We start from the raw sequence: 17,667 nt of genomic DNA, 5'->3' as shown, positions 1-17,667 counted from the left end.
CAACTGATGAAGCTGCGAGAAGCTTGAGATAACATGGCATGAGAAAGGATGCTTTTTGGGTCTCGGTTTGATTTGTTTGTTTGTTTCGTGGGCCTTTGATGTTCTGTCATCTAAAAGCAGAACATAGGAGTGGCCTTCTCAAAGGGAACCTCCTAGATTTGCCTCTATTCTAAACAGTTGTGCTTGGGTTTACATTCCCGCAAGCCGCACGAGGCCTCGTGAAGCTTTTGAACTCTTCCTTCTGCGTGTTGTTAGCCCAGAGGTCAGTGGATGTGCTGCTCATCATCTCGAGCAGCAGATTCTTTAGCGAAATCAGGGCCCAAATGGAGTCGTAGGGGCAACGGATGTTTGGAGACAAATCGCATTCCTTTGAGTTACTGTGACTGGGTCCGAGCAAATCCCCTTCTTCTCTCTTCCCTTCGCCTCTTGGTGTCTTGTGCAACGGAATGCACATGCGAATGCTAACAAGCTGACCATCGGCAAGAGATTGTAAGGCTGGAAATACCTTGAGATTTTACATTTCCTTCTGGTGACTCCTGTCGGTGTGGTTGTACCTTTGGAAGCGCGAAAGCTCCTCTGTGTGTACTTGCACAGAGCGGAGCTTTGCGAGATGGTCCATTTTAGCAGGAGCCACACAACTCCAGCTGAACTGAGGGGCCCGCCAATAAAGCTGACCCCAGTCCTCCCACGGAGCATCTGCCAAGGGTGTTCTGGGTGGCCCTCCAGCCCCTGGATTCTGCTTTTTAGCTCCTGAGGATAGAAGGGCGAGGAGAAGTCTAGAAGTGGCTGAACTGCTGCTTTGGCCCGTGCCGAAAGAGCCGCTCCTTGCCGTTCCTGGGAAAGATTCCTGGCCCTCGGCCCAGCTATGCCCTCTTGTTAATCTTGGCCCCGTCTGCACCTGCCTCCTTGCTGGGGCTGTAGCCGCTTTTAGAACGAAGCTCTACTTTTGGTAAAAGCCGTGCGGTCTCCAGAGCTCCCAAGGGCTGCCTTCCAAGCATTCTCGCATCTCCTGGTCTCTCTCATTCCCTCTCCTTTCACACAAAGGAAAAAGCCATCACTCATAACAAGCTACTTGAACATAAATCCTCGAGGAGACACCTTGGTTTATTCTTCGTGTTGATGCTGCCAAGAGAGGGGAGGAGAAAATGCGCAGATAATTAAGAGCGCCGGTCGTTTTCTGGCGACGTCGGACGCTCTGGCCCATCTGGAAAGCCTGAATCTGAAGAATTTAACTGTTTGACCCAGCATCCTTAAACGCTCAGATGTGTTATTTTTCCGAAACTCCCCCTAAAGTGCCCCCAAATCGTCCCAATAAATAGCTGGGAGATCACGTCATTTTGACATGCGTTATTCTGTAGAAATAAGGAACATGGCAGGGCTGGTCTTTTATCCTGGCAAGCTTCTGACGTCACGGTGCTGGAACTGGGGGCAGTCCTGGGTCCCAAGCACGAGGACTTTGTTCCGTATGAACATGAATGCAAGAACCCCCAAGCAGCTGTGCTAGACCTAAGAATGCATTTGTGCATGGAAATTCATACTTTGCCTTTATATTGCAATGATGCTCCCCAACTTTTTCCAGTTGCTTACTCTTGGCAGCCCATTTCCACAAACCGTGCCTTTCATATTAGCAAAATGTTTGCTATTCCCGTTGTTGCTGTTCTTTCAGATTTTTATGTTGTAACTGTGAACAAGTAGCCCAGTAATGGGACGAAGAGGTAAGGGAATAGTAAGGCGAACAGACAGGAAATATGTAATTACATTCAGAACTGAAAAGAATCTTCTGCCATTGTTCATTTTTTCACATACCCCTAAATGTCCTGGTTCGTACCCCTGTGGGTTCAGGTGCCCCGGGTTGGAGGTCACTGTTTTAGAAGAAAAGCCCATGAAAATGGTTATCCATGTAGATTATATTTTGTGTAGAGAATCTGGGGCCAAATTTGCAATGAGTGTGTAAAGAGGCTGAGACAAACTTACAGTGGGAAAAATAAGCAAAAGGTGGGCAGAGCCAAAATGGGCCGTGCAGGTGCATCTCTGGTCATCAGTGGAAGACATTTGCCACTGGGGGCTCACCAGGAAGGGCTTGACCGGGATGGCTGTCCAGCCGCCTCCTGACTCCTTTATGCAGGCATGTTTTCCTCCGATTCTTCCCACGCTCCTGCAGGGTAGCCCTTCATTCTTAGACTACTGTAAGAGGCTCTTTGTGGGGCTGTCCTTGGAGAGTATCAACTGGTTCAAATTGGGGTAGCTAGTTTGCTAGACAGGTGTGTGGTTTTGGGATAAGGTGGCTAATGGGGCTGGTTAGAAATCCAATAATAAATAAATAACAGGACCCATCCACTGGAAGATATGTATTGGTTGCCAATAGTTTTCTGAGTGCAGCTTCATGTATTGTCCGTACCTTTCAACACTCTTAACCAGCTTAGGGGGTGAGTATCTGGGGAACTGGATCTCTTGGTACCAACCTGGTTTCTTTGGTCTGCAAGAAGGGTGTCATTACCAGGCACATGTGAAAAGGATTTCTTCCACGTCACCCACAGATTATGGGATCAACTCTGCAGGCCACAACTGCCTCCTTTTCTCTTGGCTTTTCAGAAGGAGTTAAGATACCTCTTTTTAATTAGGCCTTTTAGAAACATAAGCTGTGGCTTCACCAGTGTTGTTCTTATTGCAATGTGCTGTCAAGTCATCTCTGGCTTTTGGCAACCCTGTGAATGGAGGCCCCGTACGAAGCCCTTCCCTCGGCAGCCGTCCTCAGCCCCGGTAAATTCAAGGCTGTGGCATCCTAGATGGAGTCCCCCCATCTCCCATGCATTCCTCCTTTTCTTCTCCTTCATCTTTCCCTAGCATGATGCTCTTCTCAACTGTAGGCAGCGTGATCCAGTGGTCAGAGTGTTAAACTGTGATTCAGGAGATCTGAATTGGAGTCACCTACTTGGCTGTGAAATTGACTGGCTGACTTTGGCCCAGCTCCTCGCTCTCCGCTCAGCCTGCCTCACTGGTTTGTGGTGAGGATTAAGTTGGGAAGAGGCGGGAAAGCGTTGTGTAAATTGCCCTGAGTTTCTTGCAGGAAAAAGAGCTAGATGTAAACACAAGAAGTAAAGAAAATGGTGTTGGGCTGTTAGGTCATGAAGTCGTCTTGTTTTTATTTGTATTGTTCTACCTTGGGGACACTGGCAGAAGTGCATGCATATGTCTGCATGCAAAGAAACAGAAGGGGGAACGTTGCACTGAGAATTAGTACCACTGAATTATAAGAGGAATATGATGAATGTTGTATTGGCTGGACCAAAGAGCTTGCAGTCCCTCACTGAGCAGCGGGGTTGGACCTCAAGGCTCTATTGGCCCCTCCAATTCCGCTGTCCTCTGATGGGACAGTTCTCTGCAGAACTCGCCCAGGATTGGGCCATTAGCTTTCGGCCGTGATCCCTCAGTGGGCCTCGCCTCTCGGCGGTGGTGGCAGGGGCAGCCCATGGAGCCGAACGGCCTGCTTGCCCCACTTGTGGGAACAGGGCTCCCGGACTGGGGAACCTCTGCGCTGGCTGCTGCGTGGCCCTTGTAAGGCCCGGCTGGACCCATCCTGCCTGAGGACAAGGAGCCCCTGAGATGGGGTGGGATCGCCGTTCCCGTCATCCTTTTCCAGGGCTTGCTCCGGGTTCTGCATGCCCAGTGGCAGGGTCCCGGTGGGCCCTGCCCCTCTTCCCCGTTCTCTTCCTGGCCTGACATCCTCCTCTCCACCTCTGCCCCAGCACCGCGGCCGGCAGGTGAACGAGCAGGGTGTGATGGGGGAGGGGAGGTCAGACTAGATGGCCCGGGAGGCCCCTTCTGACTGCTTCTGTGTCCCAGGAGCACGGGTTGTGAGCCCTGGGCAGGCACCGGTCTTGCCCAGCCCTTGTGCCCCCCGAGCAGTGCAGCTGCTGCCCTTGAAGTCGTGCCTCCTGGAGAGCCCTTGGCCCCGGCCCCCTTCCCGCCACCAGCGTCTCCTGCTGCCCCTCCACCGAGTCGCCTGAGTGCTTGGCAGGCAGAGAGCTGGGCAGAGGGGGCATCCTCTCCCTCTGCCATCCGTGTCTGGGCCAGGCCGAGATGCGGGAGAAGCAGCGACCCCCAGCCGTGCCTGCACTTGGGGTGTCTCTCTCACTTCCCATTGGGTGTGCTGGCAAGGGCTGGTGGGATGTGTAGTCCAAGGACAGGCAGGCGGGATCACGGCTTTGTAATGCTGCGGTTGTTGGAATTCCCTTTCTCTCTGCAGGGCCCCCCAGGCCTGCCCGGTTTACCAGGACCGCCTGGCAAGAGAGGCCCGCGGGTGAGTAAGAAGGGTCCGTGGAGGGGAGGCGGGTGGGTGGGGGAAGCGGCAAGGAGGCCCCAGTGCCAGGGTGACCCCAGCCCCTTTGGTGCTGATGAGAACAGGTTTGCAAGGCAGCTGTGGGGCGAAGGTGTGGAGGCTGCTTGTGGAGGGAGCGGGATTCAGAGAAATTCCAATGCATTTGAATAATCCATCATGGGTTTCTCCAGCATCCTTGCTCCAGGCGTCTTCCTGTGGAAGCCTTCTTTCCCCTTTCAGAGCACGGCCATGCGGGGCCACCCGGCCTTCTCCGTGTTCTGTGCCATTTTCAAGGGGGTAGCATCTTGCACCCAAGTTGCGTTCATGCAGCAAAAGGCCTTCCTCCCTCACCCTCAGATCTCCCCCTTTTCGGGGAGGAAGTTCTGGTTATTCCCAGGGCTGGAGTCTGAGGTCGTCTGCATCGCGCCAAGTAAGCTCGCCTGGTGGAGGCACGGGAAAGGCGAGCGAGGGAGAAACTGTTTAAAGAAAGCAGTATTTTTCCAAGTATGTCACTCCTTCTCTGGCGAGCCAAAGGTCAGGGTGGAATCTGTAGGTCAAGAGAGAAGCGCTCCCATTCATTTCCCCCTCCCCACACACTCCCCAGCTATGAGTTGTAAATGAACATCTGGGCATTTCTTCTTGGAGATTTCAGCCTCCAGCGGAAAGGCTGATGGCATGGCTTTCGGAAGGCCCCGAATCCACGAGCTAGTTAAGAGGAGAAGGGAAAGAAAACAAGGAGCATGACTGGGGTGCTTTGGAGAGACTCGCATTGCAGCCTCTGGGGGGCTGGTGCTCTCCTGGGCTGCCCGAAGATGTGGCTTCCTTCCCCAGAGGGTTGTGTGTCACACCGCTATGGGAAGGCTCCTCTTGCCCGCAGCTTTTGAGAGCACATCTTGTGGGCTGTCTCCTGGTTTGTACCGCTGTTGGTCTTCCCTCAGTTCTGACTTACGGCACTGTCCCAAGACAAACTTTTCCAAGGAATTCGAGGGAGAGCAGACTTCTGGTATAGGAGAATTTTATGCTTGCTCTCCAGAAGATATCAGTGCCATTCCGCACTTACCATAACCGGTGGAGATCCAAGCCTCCGTTCTGTTCTTCCTAACACCACCTTTCCCCACTCTGATGGCGCTACACGGTGTGGAAATGTGAACTATGACAGGTTATAAAGCTGGAGCTGGCTAATGTCGGCCCTGCAGGTTAGGGTCCTTTTCATTCCCTTCCGTATCCCCCCACGTGCCTTCAGTGTCTCAAAAAATTGGGCACGCAGGGTCTTTGAGGAGGAAAGGGCTGAGCCAACCCATGTTCTCCAGCATGAAGGCCCAGCTGGGTTCTGACCAAGGGTTCCCAGAATCGCTGGTGGCCCCCCCCCCCCCCCGAAACTAGCCTGTGATCTGTAGGTGAACTGTACTCTAAGGACTGCCATCTCCACAGGCTGAGATTCCGTATACAGGCAGCTCTGCAAAGCCGTTTTGTAGCATGGAAGCCTGCTCATCAGGACTTCAGCCCCACCTCTGCCGCGGCTTTCCCTTCCCAACAATCACAGCCCTAGTCTCTGAGCATGCTAAGGCTACACGGGGCAGGACGCATCTTTCCTATGCACTCTCAGCGAAATTCCCTGGGGTGGGGTGCTGCCAGAAGCTGCCTCTGGGGGTGAACACAGCTGGTTGTCCACCCCTGTGTAGCTCAGAAGGAGGTTTCAGGCCACCTCCGGTTAACAGCAGAAAGGGATGGCCCAGTAACCGCTGCTCTCCGCTTGTTCTTTCAGGGTCTTCCTGGGCCTCATGGGAACCCCGGCCGGCCTGGTCCACCTGGTGCTAAGGTAAGGAAGAGGTGGGGCTGTTGAGCGTCTTTCGGTAATTGTGGAAGAGCCCCTCTGATGTTGGGGGAAGTCGGAGTCGTGGCTCCAGATGCCGGTCACCCCACTCTCATCATCCCCTTCCTTGACCTCAGGTTGGCTCTCGTGGGGAAGCCAGAAACTTGGCTTAGTAGCTTGCTGGCCTCAACCCGCTCTACACTCACAATATTTAAGGCTGATCATACACCTACAAGAGTAAAAAAATATAAGTTTCTAAATATCCCAGGGTGCGAGTGGTTTCTGCTGACAGCTTCCTCAGCTGCACATTCTCAACAGGTTGAAAGGAAGATAAAAGCACCCGTCCATTCCTTCGTCCTTTCCCTTTCCCTTCCTTGTTCTCTCCCCACTTCCACTCCTGGGCCAGTGCTTCATTCTCAATGCGCTTCATTTTCTGGAAAAGGGGTTTTTGCTCTACTGGCCTGTTGCCTTTGTCTGATTAAGAATTAGGCGCTAGAGATGGGTTGTCGGGCAACAGCTGTTCCCAATTTAAAAGCACTGTTGCACAGCCTGGAAAAGCGAGGTCGTAAAATAACAAAATAAAAACCCCAGCCCACTACATTGTAGCCTTTTATATTTATGTTCTTGTCGATGACTTCCAGATCACGCTGCAAGTATTGTTTTCTCTTCGTTTCATTCTGAGTCTTCCTAAGTCAGAATCCACGGTTGTGCCTTCTCTGAACACCACCGGGGTCTCTCAAAAATGGATGTTGGTGCGAATGTGCGTTGCACATGTAACTGCTTGGTGGAAATAATCGTTCTGGGCAGTCAGAGGGCTGTAAGAAAAGCGCCCTCAGGTGCCGCTGTGTGAGGGCTCAGAGAGGCAAAGAGCTGCTGGATTTTTAATATTAGGGCCCCCAGATTCCAATTCATGAGCCCCACGGCTGCCTCGACTTGCTGTTGTGTGAATCAGGCCAATGTGCAGACTGCATTTTTCTAAGACAGGTTGGGGTTTTGTGCATAATTCTTAAAAAAACACGACATTGGTGCAAACCACGTTATTTGTGCCCACTGGAAGCCAAAACAATGTTGTCTGTGTATAATTTGCACGCATTACCTTAAGGGGCAGTGGTTTTTCTCCCCAAATGCACAAACCACGACCCATCTTAAGAGACGTGTCTGAAGGAAAGGTCCCAACTCGGCCCACTTTTGATCGTCTGCGTGGAAGCGAGCGCAAGTCTGGTGCGCCAGGGAGTGGCAGCTGCTCCATGTTAGCACATCCGTATTCATGAGTGGGGCATCGTCGCTTCTGGTAGAAAGGAAAAATAATGCACATCACCTTCTTCCCGGCAGCATAGCTTGCGACCCTTTGCTCTGCACATGTGTGATGCGTCGTTATGTTGCGTGTGTCTGCTTAAGCCATATCACTTTGCTAAGTCTGATTATGTTAAGTCTAGCCTAGAGCAATGTGCTTGGACCTGCGCACATGCATTTCCCCCCGACAGGAGCGGTTGGGGAAGAACAGAATTGTGGGAATTATGTTCTCAGCATGAGCAGGAAAGGCGGAGCAGGTTCATAATTTGGGGAATGAACAAGATGCTGGTGAAAACTCGCGAGGAATATGCCTTGAATGAGGTTTGACAGCAGTGAAGTGAGGCAAGAGTTGCATCTTCATCCAGAGGCTGAAATCTTCCAGATCGGGGCTGCTGCTGTGCATGTGTCAAGGGAACGGATGCTCCCGGGATAGGCTGTTGGGGACCCTATTTTGAATTCTCTTTTGTGGCTCTGCAAACCCTTTGCAGAGGTTAGGACGTTGGCTGTCCACACACACATGCATGGAGAGTGACAGAATGCCCCCTGTTTTAGGATCCGTGCGCAAAGAGCAGCGTGGTGGTGGGCATGCTGGGTTGGGAGGGGGAGATCCCAGCCGGAGAGAGTGAAAGGGGAAGGACAGGGCCTGAACCAGGCCTCATAAGGCTACCAGCTCAAGACTTTCCAGGGACGGCCCCAACAGCAGGGAGAAAAGTAGTATCTCATTTTAATCCCTACCAGGAGCAAGGTTTTCTTTCGCAAAGCTGGTGGGTCGTAAAAGGCCTTTCAAAGTTAAGCTACCCCAAAAGACTTCGCATGAACGCAGGGGTCGCTCACATCAAGATGGGGACAAAGCCTCTGTGCCCCGGGGAAGAGGAAAATTGCAGGATGTGTGTGTGTGTGTGTGTGTGTGTGTGTGTGTGTGTGTGTGTGTGTGTGATGCCCCTGCTAGTCTCAAATTCCTGACGCTTGGACCCACCTAACAGTGCTTCCACTACACCAAGGACCTCGCCCCCTCCCTCGGCTCTGCCACAAACCTGAGCCTTGCTTTCAGTGGAGAAGGAGCATGGATACTGGCCAAACCATCCCGAAGGCCTCACGTTTCTCACCCCGAGTTAGGGCGTTCCCCATCAAAGCCAGCACTTAGAACCTGCAAGCATCCCGGGAGCCTGCAGAGCTGGGCTTTAATTGGCTTTCGCAGGTACCGCATCTCCTCCTTCCTTCTCGTTTAGCCTTATCTTTCCTGGGGAGAGAAAAAACCCACCCAAGTTGCCTTAGTGAATGCAGCTGTCATCTTGGGTCAGCGTTTCATGCTCGGCCGGAGCCAGAGATATTACTGACCGTTCTCTGAAAGGGCTGGGGACATGAGGGTTGATGGCTGAGTGAGTCGCTGTGGCAAGAGAAGTCCCCTCCATCCGCAGAGCCTCCCCGATCCATCGTCCTGCCTCCCCGGGTGAGAAACACTGCTGGCAGTTTGTTCCCAGACCTGAATCGGGCATGCCACAGAAAAGCTCTCCAGCTCCGAGGACAGCTGCATGCAAAACAGAAAGCTCTGCGTGGCTTAATTTACCGCTTGGCAAAGCCGGCCGGTTTTCATTCAGAATTTGGGCAGGGACATCTGCACTGAATCAGCTCCGCTCGCCCCGGTCTTTCTCCAAGAATTCTCTGACAGATCTCCACTTGGCCTGGGTCAGTGTGTGTAAGTGTTCTGGGAGTGGGGGAGCGAGGGAGATGGGAGAGTTTGTGGGAATTGGAAGGAAGTGTGAAACAAGGGTGAGACTGCACCGAAACGAAAAGGAATTGCAACTTGTCCAGCTGGTTTGGAAAAAAGTTGAAGAGGGAGAAAAGCGATGCCTTTGTATTTATAGGATAGCAATTTCCTAATGAGAATCTCCAAGGAACTTCACAACCGTTTCAGTTCCCCACATGGTTAGGCAGTGATAGACAAAGTTGTTCCTTCAACCCATGGGGCAGGAGTGAAGTTGAGTAACAGAAAAAACAGCTTGCAAATGCAATGCAATACAAGGTCGAGGACCGCAAGTTATACGCTGTGCGATTGATTGATTATTTGGAATAGGCTGTGGATCATGGCAACCGAGTACAGGGACACCATGCAGCAGCTTCCAGAAATGGCTGGAGGACAGAATACGCATTGAAATGAATGGATCGTAAATTATTCTGCTTGCAAAAAACATAGAAACAGAGCGAGTCAGAAGCGGTTTCCCGGGCCATCTAGTCTGACCCCCGGCTCCAGCCGGCTCAGCCCACAACATGCCCAGGCTTCAGTCCACAAGCATGGACCCAGAGAGAGAACCTCTGTCGTCATGCTGAGGCGAGCAGTGGGTGCCCCTGCAGATGTTGGGCCTACAGGTCCCATCATTCTGCACCCTTGGCTGAGTTGTTAAGGCAGATGCAGCCCCGAACTTTGAGAGGGTCACAGTTTGCCCACCCCTGTTTGTAGGGGCTGCATTTTCATCGTATGGAGCATGTCCTGGAACTCTCCAGATATCTGGGGCTGCTGCTCCCATAAGCCTCAGCTAGTATGGGGGTGATGGGATCAGGAGTCCGACATGAGCATTGTCTCCTTGGGTGTTTTGGGGGGAGGAGGGCTTTGCCAGCGCTTTCCGTTGGGTCCCACCCTAACCTCCACCCAGAGGAAAAGACAAAGACCCCTTTGGCTGGCTGCCAGTACTGGCACAAGCTGCCCCTCTGCTCGTGGTGGGAGCACATGCCCCACAACCGTTGTCCCGCACTCGGCACCCACCAGGACAGCTCCTTCCGGCCCCCTCGGCCGGTCGCAGCATCTGCCCCCCCTCTGCCCCCAGCCCCACACGCTGACAGCTCTGCTTCCCTCACAGCCCCAGGCGACATCTCCCACCCACTGCAGCTCTCAAAGAGCCGCCCCCACTGGGAAAGCCGGCTGGCGGCACGGTGCTTGGCACTCGGCCGGGAGTTGTGTGGGGGGCTGTCCCTGGAGGTCGCTCGTGGCACCGCGTCCCTGGGTGTGGTGAGGGCCACGCTGGCAGCACGGGAGGCAGCGGCAAGCAGTGGCAGCACACCCTCTGGATGGCCGGGGGAGGAGAACGTGCTTCGCCGCCTGAGCCGAGCCGCGCTCTGTGCCTCGGGGAAGGGCCGCCCGCCTGTCTCTGCTCGTTCCCCTGCTCCACCTGCCCGCTGCTCAGAGGACCAGAGGAAGCAGCATCCACCTGCATGAGGCTCCCGTGGTCGCAGAGCCCCCTGCCAGGATGGCAGCCCCGGATGCCGGGCGCGGCTGCAGCAGTCTGGCTGCGAGTCTGAGCAGGTTTGTAGAAGCAGCGGCTGGTTTTGCGGTTGAACCGGCCCTGCCCAGACTAATGCTCTGAAAGGACAGGCATGGCTTGGTCAAGTCGCATCGAAAGGACACCGGACACCATCTGAGTGGGTGTCCTGCAACCACAGGGGGTTGGACTCGATGGCCTTCGTGGCCCCTTCCGACTCTACTATTCTCTGTTTCTATTCCTCCTCCAGAACTGCCCCAGTTCGAAAGTTCAGGTGCATAACCCTTTCGGGGTCAGGAAGGTCTGGTTTTGTTCATCCACAGCTCCAGGATCTCTCCGTCTTTCTTCCTCCCCCCGCTTCTCCTACTCCTCCCCACGGTCTCTTCCTGCTGTGCTCTTAATCCAAGAGACTGCCCTCTTTCCTCAGCCAAGTCTCCTAGTGAGTCTTACAGGCAAGAGAGGACCTACCCTTGACCTTGCAATCTGGAAGACACGGGACAGAAAGGAAAGTCCGTACGTGGGAGGAAAAAGGGGAGGAAACACATCAGGCACTACTGCTCAGCTGCAGAGTTCTTGTAAGGACCAGCTGGGGTAAAGTTCAAGGAGCGCAGAGATGGGGTGTCTCTGGCTCGCCGCCCTTCTCTCCCACACCCCTGTCCGATTGCGTGAGTGCTGCTGGATGCCAGTTGACTGTGGCTGCGCGTGTCTCTCGCTCTTTTCCGTAGCCTGGAAAGTCTCCTTTGCTGAAAAAGCCCTCCCAACATGGACAAGGAGGGCGGTGTTTTGGGCATGGCCAATCATGGGCTGGGTATGGCACTCTTGGCTGAAAAACAGCGTTTCAGGACATGGCTGGGTTGGTTGGTGGTTGTTGCTAGTTGCGAAGTTGCGTCCGACCCATCGCGACCCCATGGACAACACTCTTCCAGGCCCCCCTGTCCTCCACCATCCCCCGGAGTCCACTCAAGCTCACGCCGACTGCTTCAGGGACTCCATCCAGCCACCTCATCCTCTGCCATCCCCTTCTTCTTTTGCCATCAATCGTTCCCAGCATCAGGCTCTTCTCCAGGGAGTCCTTCCTTCTCATTAGGTGGCCAAAGTATTTGAGTTTCATCTTCAGCATCTGGCCTGCTAAAGAGCAGCCAGGGTTGATCTCCTCTGGGACTGACTGGTTTGATCTCCTTGCAGTCAAGGGACTCACAGAGTCTCCTCCAGCACCACAGTTCAAAGGCCTCAGTTCTTCGGTGCTCAGCCTTCCTTACGGTCCAGCTTTCACAGCCATACATTGCAACTGGGAATTGCTGGGTTTAGACAACCTGATAATTCCCCAAGCGTGGAGTGTGGTTTATTGTTGAACCATGGCTTGTTTAGAGACACGAGTTTTGTTTTGTTGTTGGAGCCCAGCTGAGCTGGCAATCATGGTGAATAGCTCCAACAATAAACCATGGGTTCTTTTCACGGGTTATTTGTGGCCAACAAGCCATAGTTTGTTGGCACAGCTATTTCAGGCAGCATGATAACTCGTGGTTCAAGGACAACCACAATCAACTCACACTCAACCTTTCAGTGTGGGTGTTTTGTTGTCTGAACCCAGGCAGTGTGTCCTCCTTGTGATTTCTACACTGAAGAGGGGCCATGTTGTATTTTGTGTTGTAGGGCCAGAAAGGTGATCCTGGATTATCGCCTGGAAAAGCACGGAATGGTCAGAAGGTAAACATGAATTTAATTTCATATAAAAATAGGGGGGGTCTCCCTAAACTCACTCCCCAGCTTGCTGGGGTACATATCCTTTGGTAATCGGAACAACCAACCTAGCTTTTTATAGCCTTTATGCCATCATTCATATGGAAGAAACTTTTGAAACTGCTGATTCTGCTAAAGACTTGGGAGGATGGGTTGGCGGCCGTTCGCAAGGCTGGCTAATGAGCCTTCCGTGCCGACGTCTGTGGATCACTGCTTGAAACATTCCCAAGGCCGAAACTGTTTGGAGTTCCCCTTGAACGTCTTTGCTTGAACGGACTCCAAAACTGATGGTAGCCGCTCTTCTCTCTTTGACTGTCTTCACTCTTCTTCTATCCCTGTTTAATCATTCACAACCACGAGGTTAGAGACTTTAGACGAACAAGATGGATGCTTATCTTCTAGAGATCTTGAAGTCCAAAAAGCGAATAAACCCATTTATGCTTACACCTGCAGGGTGATGTTGGCTTACCTGGATTGACCGGGCTTCCTGGGCCACCTGGTAGGAAGGTAAGGCTGCTTTGTCCTTGCTATTGGGCACAGTCCTTTGGGGCACAGTCCATTCTCGCAAGGAAAACCTAAAGGAGACAAATGGTTTCTCTCCACTGTTGTATAATATGCCACATTGTCAGTGATGATCCCAGAGAAAGATGGAGGAGAGCCAGGCTTCCCCTGCCTGGCAAGCATTGGAAGCATCCCTCCCTCTTCCTTTAAGGCTCGGGAAGCACTGGGGCACGAGGGCAGAAGCTGATGGGGTGACGATTGGGGTCGACGCACTGAGGTTGCCGCACTTGTGGGCTGTACAAACCTTGGTTCCTCCGCACCGTATGTGTGGATCCTGCAGGGTTTTCATCAAGAGCGTCCCTTCGCTGGAGGCCTGGTGTGGGCTGGTCGTTAGGGTACCAGACTAGGTTTCTTGGGGTTTCTCGTCCCTGCTTGGTCAGGACACCCTCTGGTCAGGGACTTTCAGCCTCAATTGGTTGTGAGGATTCAGTGGAGAATCTAAGCTGCCTTGGGTTCCTTGCAGGAAGGAGGTATATAAATAAAAATACACATGAATGAAATAAATAAAAATAAATGTGAATAAAATAGGAGACATTGCAAAGGGTGGGATATATAAAAGCCTCCAGTAAATAAATAAATAAAGCAAACAATACAAATAAATTGATGCCATCAATAAAAACAAAGCGAATGGTTTCTCCGTGTCCCCCATGGTAATCTTGCTCTAAGGCCTGCCATCTTAGTATTCCTGAGTATCTTAGACAGCTTAGCCCTGCCGAGGCGGGAGTGCACAGCCTTGCAGCTGGTGTGGAGATTTCCGGGGGGGGGGGCACTGCAATCCCATCATCCCTGGCCAAGCTTGTTGGGGCTGATGGGGCTTGTGGTGCCCCCGCTACGCCTGGAGAGCAAGCTCCCTCCGTTTGGTCCAGCTGCTGTGCTTCTCTTGGGCAGATTGAGGGGTTGGTGGATTGTGTTTTTCTCTAAAGGAACCGTTGGCCACAGGAATGTGGCTGCCCGTTAGCGGATTCAGATTAGATGCCCTTTAGCTCCAGGGAAGATCTTTCGGATGAAACAGAGCACTAAATCCATTGACCTGTGAAAAAGCAAAGGCGGTCAGTAAACCGGGAGGCAAGCGCAGTCAGTCCCAAATAAGATATAAGATCAAATATGAGACGACACCCTCGGTGAAACCAGTGATTGAAAAACACACAGAAAAGGACATTGCGGCAGGTTCAAGACACGGAAGAAGCATCCTACTATTTTGCCACCTGCTGGGTAACAAAGTTATTGCCCCAGTGGCAAGTTTCGGACTGTGAGTGTGCCTCCTGTTCAGTCTTGGGGGCCATTCCCCCGAGCAGAGCCCCTAAAGAAAGTGTTGAAGCACGTTACCCAGATTCAGGCTGGACATCAGGAAAGGCTCCCTCACTGTCAGAGCAATGGGACAGTGGGACCAGCTGCCTGGAGAGGTGGGGGGCTGTCCCACCCTGGAGGCATTCAAGGAGAAACTGGACAGCCCTTGGAGTGGGGTGGTGTAAACTGGTGTCCTGCAACAGCAGGGGCTGGACTAGATGTCCTTCTTGGCCCCTGCCAACTCTGCTCTTCTGCGATTCTTTCTCCACCAACTGGCTCAGGTAGGTTGATCTCCACCAGATGCACTTTTTTCCTGCAAGGTGCGTGGGTCTTTCCGTCCAGGCCAAGCCGCCCCATCCCAGCAGGGGCAAGATGCCTCCCCCTCCAGCTCTGAGAACAGCAGCTCGGCTTGGAGGGTGACGGATTCATGTCAGCATCCCGGCGGCTCGGGGAGTCTCAGTGCTGCATCCTTCCAAGCCGACTTCCATTACACCGCGGCTCAAGGAAGCCCCTGAGATGGGTGTGTGCAGCTCAAGCAGGAAGTTCTCCCAGGGAGGATTTTTTGTGAGTTCTCAGCCGCTGACCCCCACTTCAGCTACGCAGAGAGAGGACGTTTGCCTCCAGTTGGCTGCAGGGCCAAACAAAGAGAAAGAGCAAAGGGGTGATTGACCCTCTCTGGATTCTGCTCCCGCTCCGCTAACTTTGGCCCTGTGCATTGCTGGCGCGCAGCCCTGGACAGATTCCTTGCGGAAAAATGCGGCTGTCAACAGGGAGAGCATTGGCCTTTCCTTGGGCTCACTGGACAGCCAGCTCCTGCCATCTGACCACTGAAAATCTGAAGGACGCGCCTCAGGCCCCGTCGAGAGCACTCTCGTATTTAAGTTAGGGACGGGCGAGGAATTTGCTACTGAGTTTTTATGGATCAGCGCTTACCTGTGCATTGCTGTTGGCACTTTCCAGAACTGAGTTCCTCAGCCCGCCAAGCGAACCAAAATGCCTGCATCCAGGGAAAATGCGTGCGCAGACGCATGAGAGATGGAAAGGATATGTGAAGCTGCCACGCGCTCTTTCTCAGGGCCGTCGCTCACACCCGGAGTGGCGTGCCTGGCTCGCGATCTGGCGATCGCCGGGCTCCGGCAGTGGCTGGGATGCTTCTGACCGTCCTTCCCCACCACGCTTTTCCTCCATTGCCAGAGGATATGGAACAGCTGACCAAAGAGGGGGGGGGGGGGGGCGTTCTCAGCCTCGGAGGCAGCTCTGGGTTTTCCATCAAGCTCTTCCCATGTGGGAAGCCCATAAATTCCGTTCGGGATTCCCCCTCCCACCAGCAGTCTGTGATTCAGCCTGTGGCTTCAAGGAAACCGCTGTTGACGTTTCTTCTGGGACCGATTAATCACGGCTACCAAGCCGATCGCGGCTCCGCTCTGGGCATGGCACCAGAGAGCCCAGTGTCGCGTGGAGCAGGCTCCCTGGATGGGACGGGGACGCCACCACCAGGCGGCTTTGGGCTAGTCCTCGGCTCTTGGTCGTAGCCTACCTTACAGGGTGGTTTTGGAGATGAAAACATGGGAAGGTGATCGTGCAAGCTGCTTCTGGCTACTTTAAGGGGGGAAAGGCAAGTATTGATGTATTCGAATGGGCCAGGCACTCCCTCTTCACCGACTTATCAGATTCTGGAGAGGACACTTTGCGAGAGGTGATGGGAGGGTAAGGAAGGCCCAACAGGGGCCCCGTGCAGCGGCGCTGGGAGGGATGAGCTGCCCAGTTACACAGCTCTTATGGGTGTCTCGTCTGGGTCCCAAAGGTTGGAGTATGAATGAACGGGAAGCACTGGGGAGAAGTTAGAGCTCAGGGCTCATGCACTCTTGACACGAGCAGAGGCTATCTTTCAGCTGGCTAGGAGGCAAGATTCTGGGGTGCTGTGAAGCGCCAGGAAAGATCGGCAGGCGTGTAAAGGGTTGTCGGGGGTTTGGGAGCCGCGGCCAGGAATGGGAGGCTGGGCTCACGAACAGAATGGCGTTCATTCGACAAGATCCACACCTGGCGGCGGTGGCGGCTTTTGTGTGACCTGCCCGAGGACTGGGAGGGAGGGAGGGAGGGATGGTGTCTCAGGTCCTGGTTGTGCTGCTAGAAATGTAAAGAGCTTTTTCGGTCCTGCTCCTTGCCTGGACGGCTTTCAGCACCCCGATCAGATGAGCCGGATGGCGCTGTCTTCCCCCCACCTCCCCCTCGGTCGCCCTGCCTTCTGCCGCTCTGTCACTGTGGCCGTGGCTGATGGGGCAGGGAACACTTGCTGTAGGACTTCAGCGGAGCAGCCGTAAGAATTCCTCCTCAAGCAATCGCCCAGTTGTGATTTAAGGTCTCGGAATGATCCAGAAGCATCTGGAAAGTAAAGCGAACTTGGCAAATCTCCTTCTCCTGTCATTTCAGTTCTATTTGAAGAAGTGCACAATAGGGGAAACCTTCCGAAAACTCATCAGCATTGTCTAAAGTTGATTTCCTCTGCCTTGCCTTTTCCTGGCAGGAGCTCTGGTTAATATAGAACATTTTGCATGTGTAATCGAAATGGACTGGGGCAAAGGCAGGCTTTGACAAAGAAGTGGGGGCAGTGGAAGCGTGAGGAGCAGTGTGGGATAGTGGTTAAAGCACCGAACGGAGTCGCTGGAGACTTGGGTTCAAGGCCTTACTGGAGGCAATGGACTGACGGGGTGGTGGAGGAGAAGAAAATGATCTGTTCACTGCCGTGGACTCGTTGGAGGAAACCCAGGATGCCAGTGTAAAAAACATGGAGGAGGTTCAACGTTACATTTTCCCAGTGATTCCAAAGCGTACATCCCATGAAAGCGATAGCAAACAGTTGCATCTTTTGCTCCTTCCTCTTTTACCCCAGTGCAAACCCAGGGCCCCTAATCTAGAATGGGACCCTACAGTGTGTGAGGAGACTTTAACCCTTTCTCCTCCCCACTGCAGTCCCAGTCTGGACTGGAGGTACTGCTGTTCTAATTCATCCTGCAAAATAGGGACATATTAAAGGAAGCGGATCGCCGTTTGGCATTACAAATTGCGGGAACGCTGGGGGCATGCATGGCAGCATTCTGGATTGGGACTGCGGCGGCGTGGGAGGCATGTGGTTCCCCCGTCCCTCATGCTAGGGTCCCGGTATGGACCAGGGGCCCTGCACTTACACTGCTTTAATTCGCAGGCTCTCTAATGCAGGTTCTGCTCAAGATCCTTACCCTTTTGCTCTCAACTGTGGGGCTCACCAGAACAGTAATAATCTGGAAGAGAAGGAACAAGTCCAAGGGTCTTGCCAGTGGGGCCTTGGCATGTTCCCAGCCATGCCCACCTTTGACGCCAACCCTGGCTTTGCTAGCCAGCTCCCGCCCCTTTCCGGGCAGAAC

General features: G+C 53.4%; 1 protein-coding gene across 1 annotated transcript in view; it reads left to right on the top strand.

Moving 5' to 3' along the window:
- COL27A1 (collagen type XXVII alpha 1 chain) overlaps positions 1–17,667 on the top strand; it is a 165,651-nt gene that overhangs the window by 22,109 nt on the left and 125,875 nt on the right. The window contains exons 4-7 of the mRNA XM_044439980.1: positions 4,247–4,300; positions 6,084–6,137; positions 12,332–12,385; positions 12,872–12,925. Coding sequence (XP_044295915.1) covers positions 4,247–4,300; positions 6,084–6,137; positions 12,332–12,385; positions 12,872–12,925 — 216 coding nt within the window. The remainder of the gene's footprint in view (positions 1–4,246; positions 4,301–6,083; positions 6,138–12,331; positions 12,386–12,871; positions 12,926–17,667) is intronic.

Source organism: Varanus komodoensis, unplaced genomic scaffold (genome assembly GCF_004798865.1).
Source record: "Varanus komodoensis strain SLA01 unplaced genomic scaffold, ASM479886v1 scaffold36, whole genome shotgun sequence".
Taxonomy (NCBI): Eukaryota; Metazoa; Chordata; class Lepidosauria; order Squamata; family Varanidae; genus Varanus; species Varanus komodoensis.
Note: the sequence above shows the minus strand (reverse complement) of the source record. Positions and strands in the feature narration are given on the sequence as shown.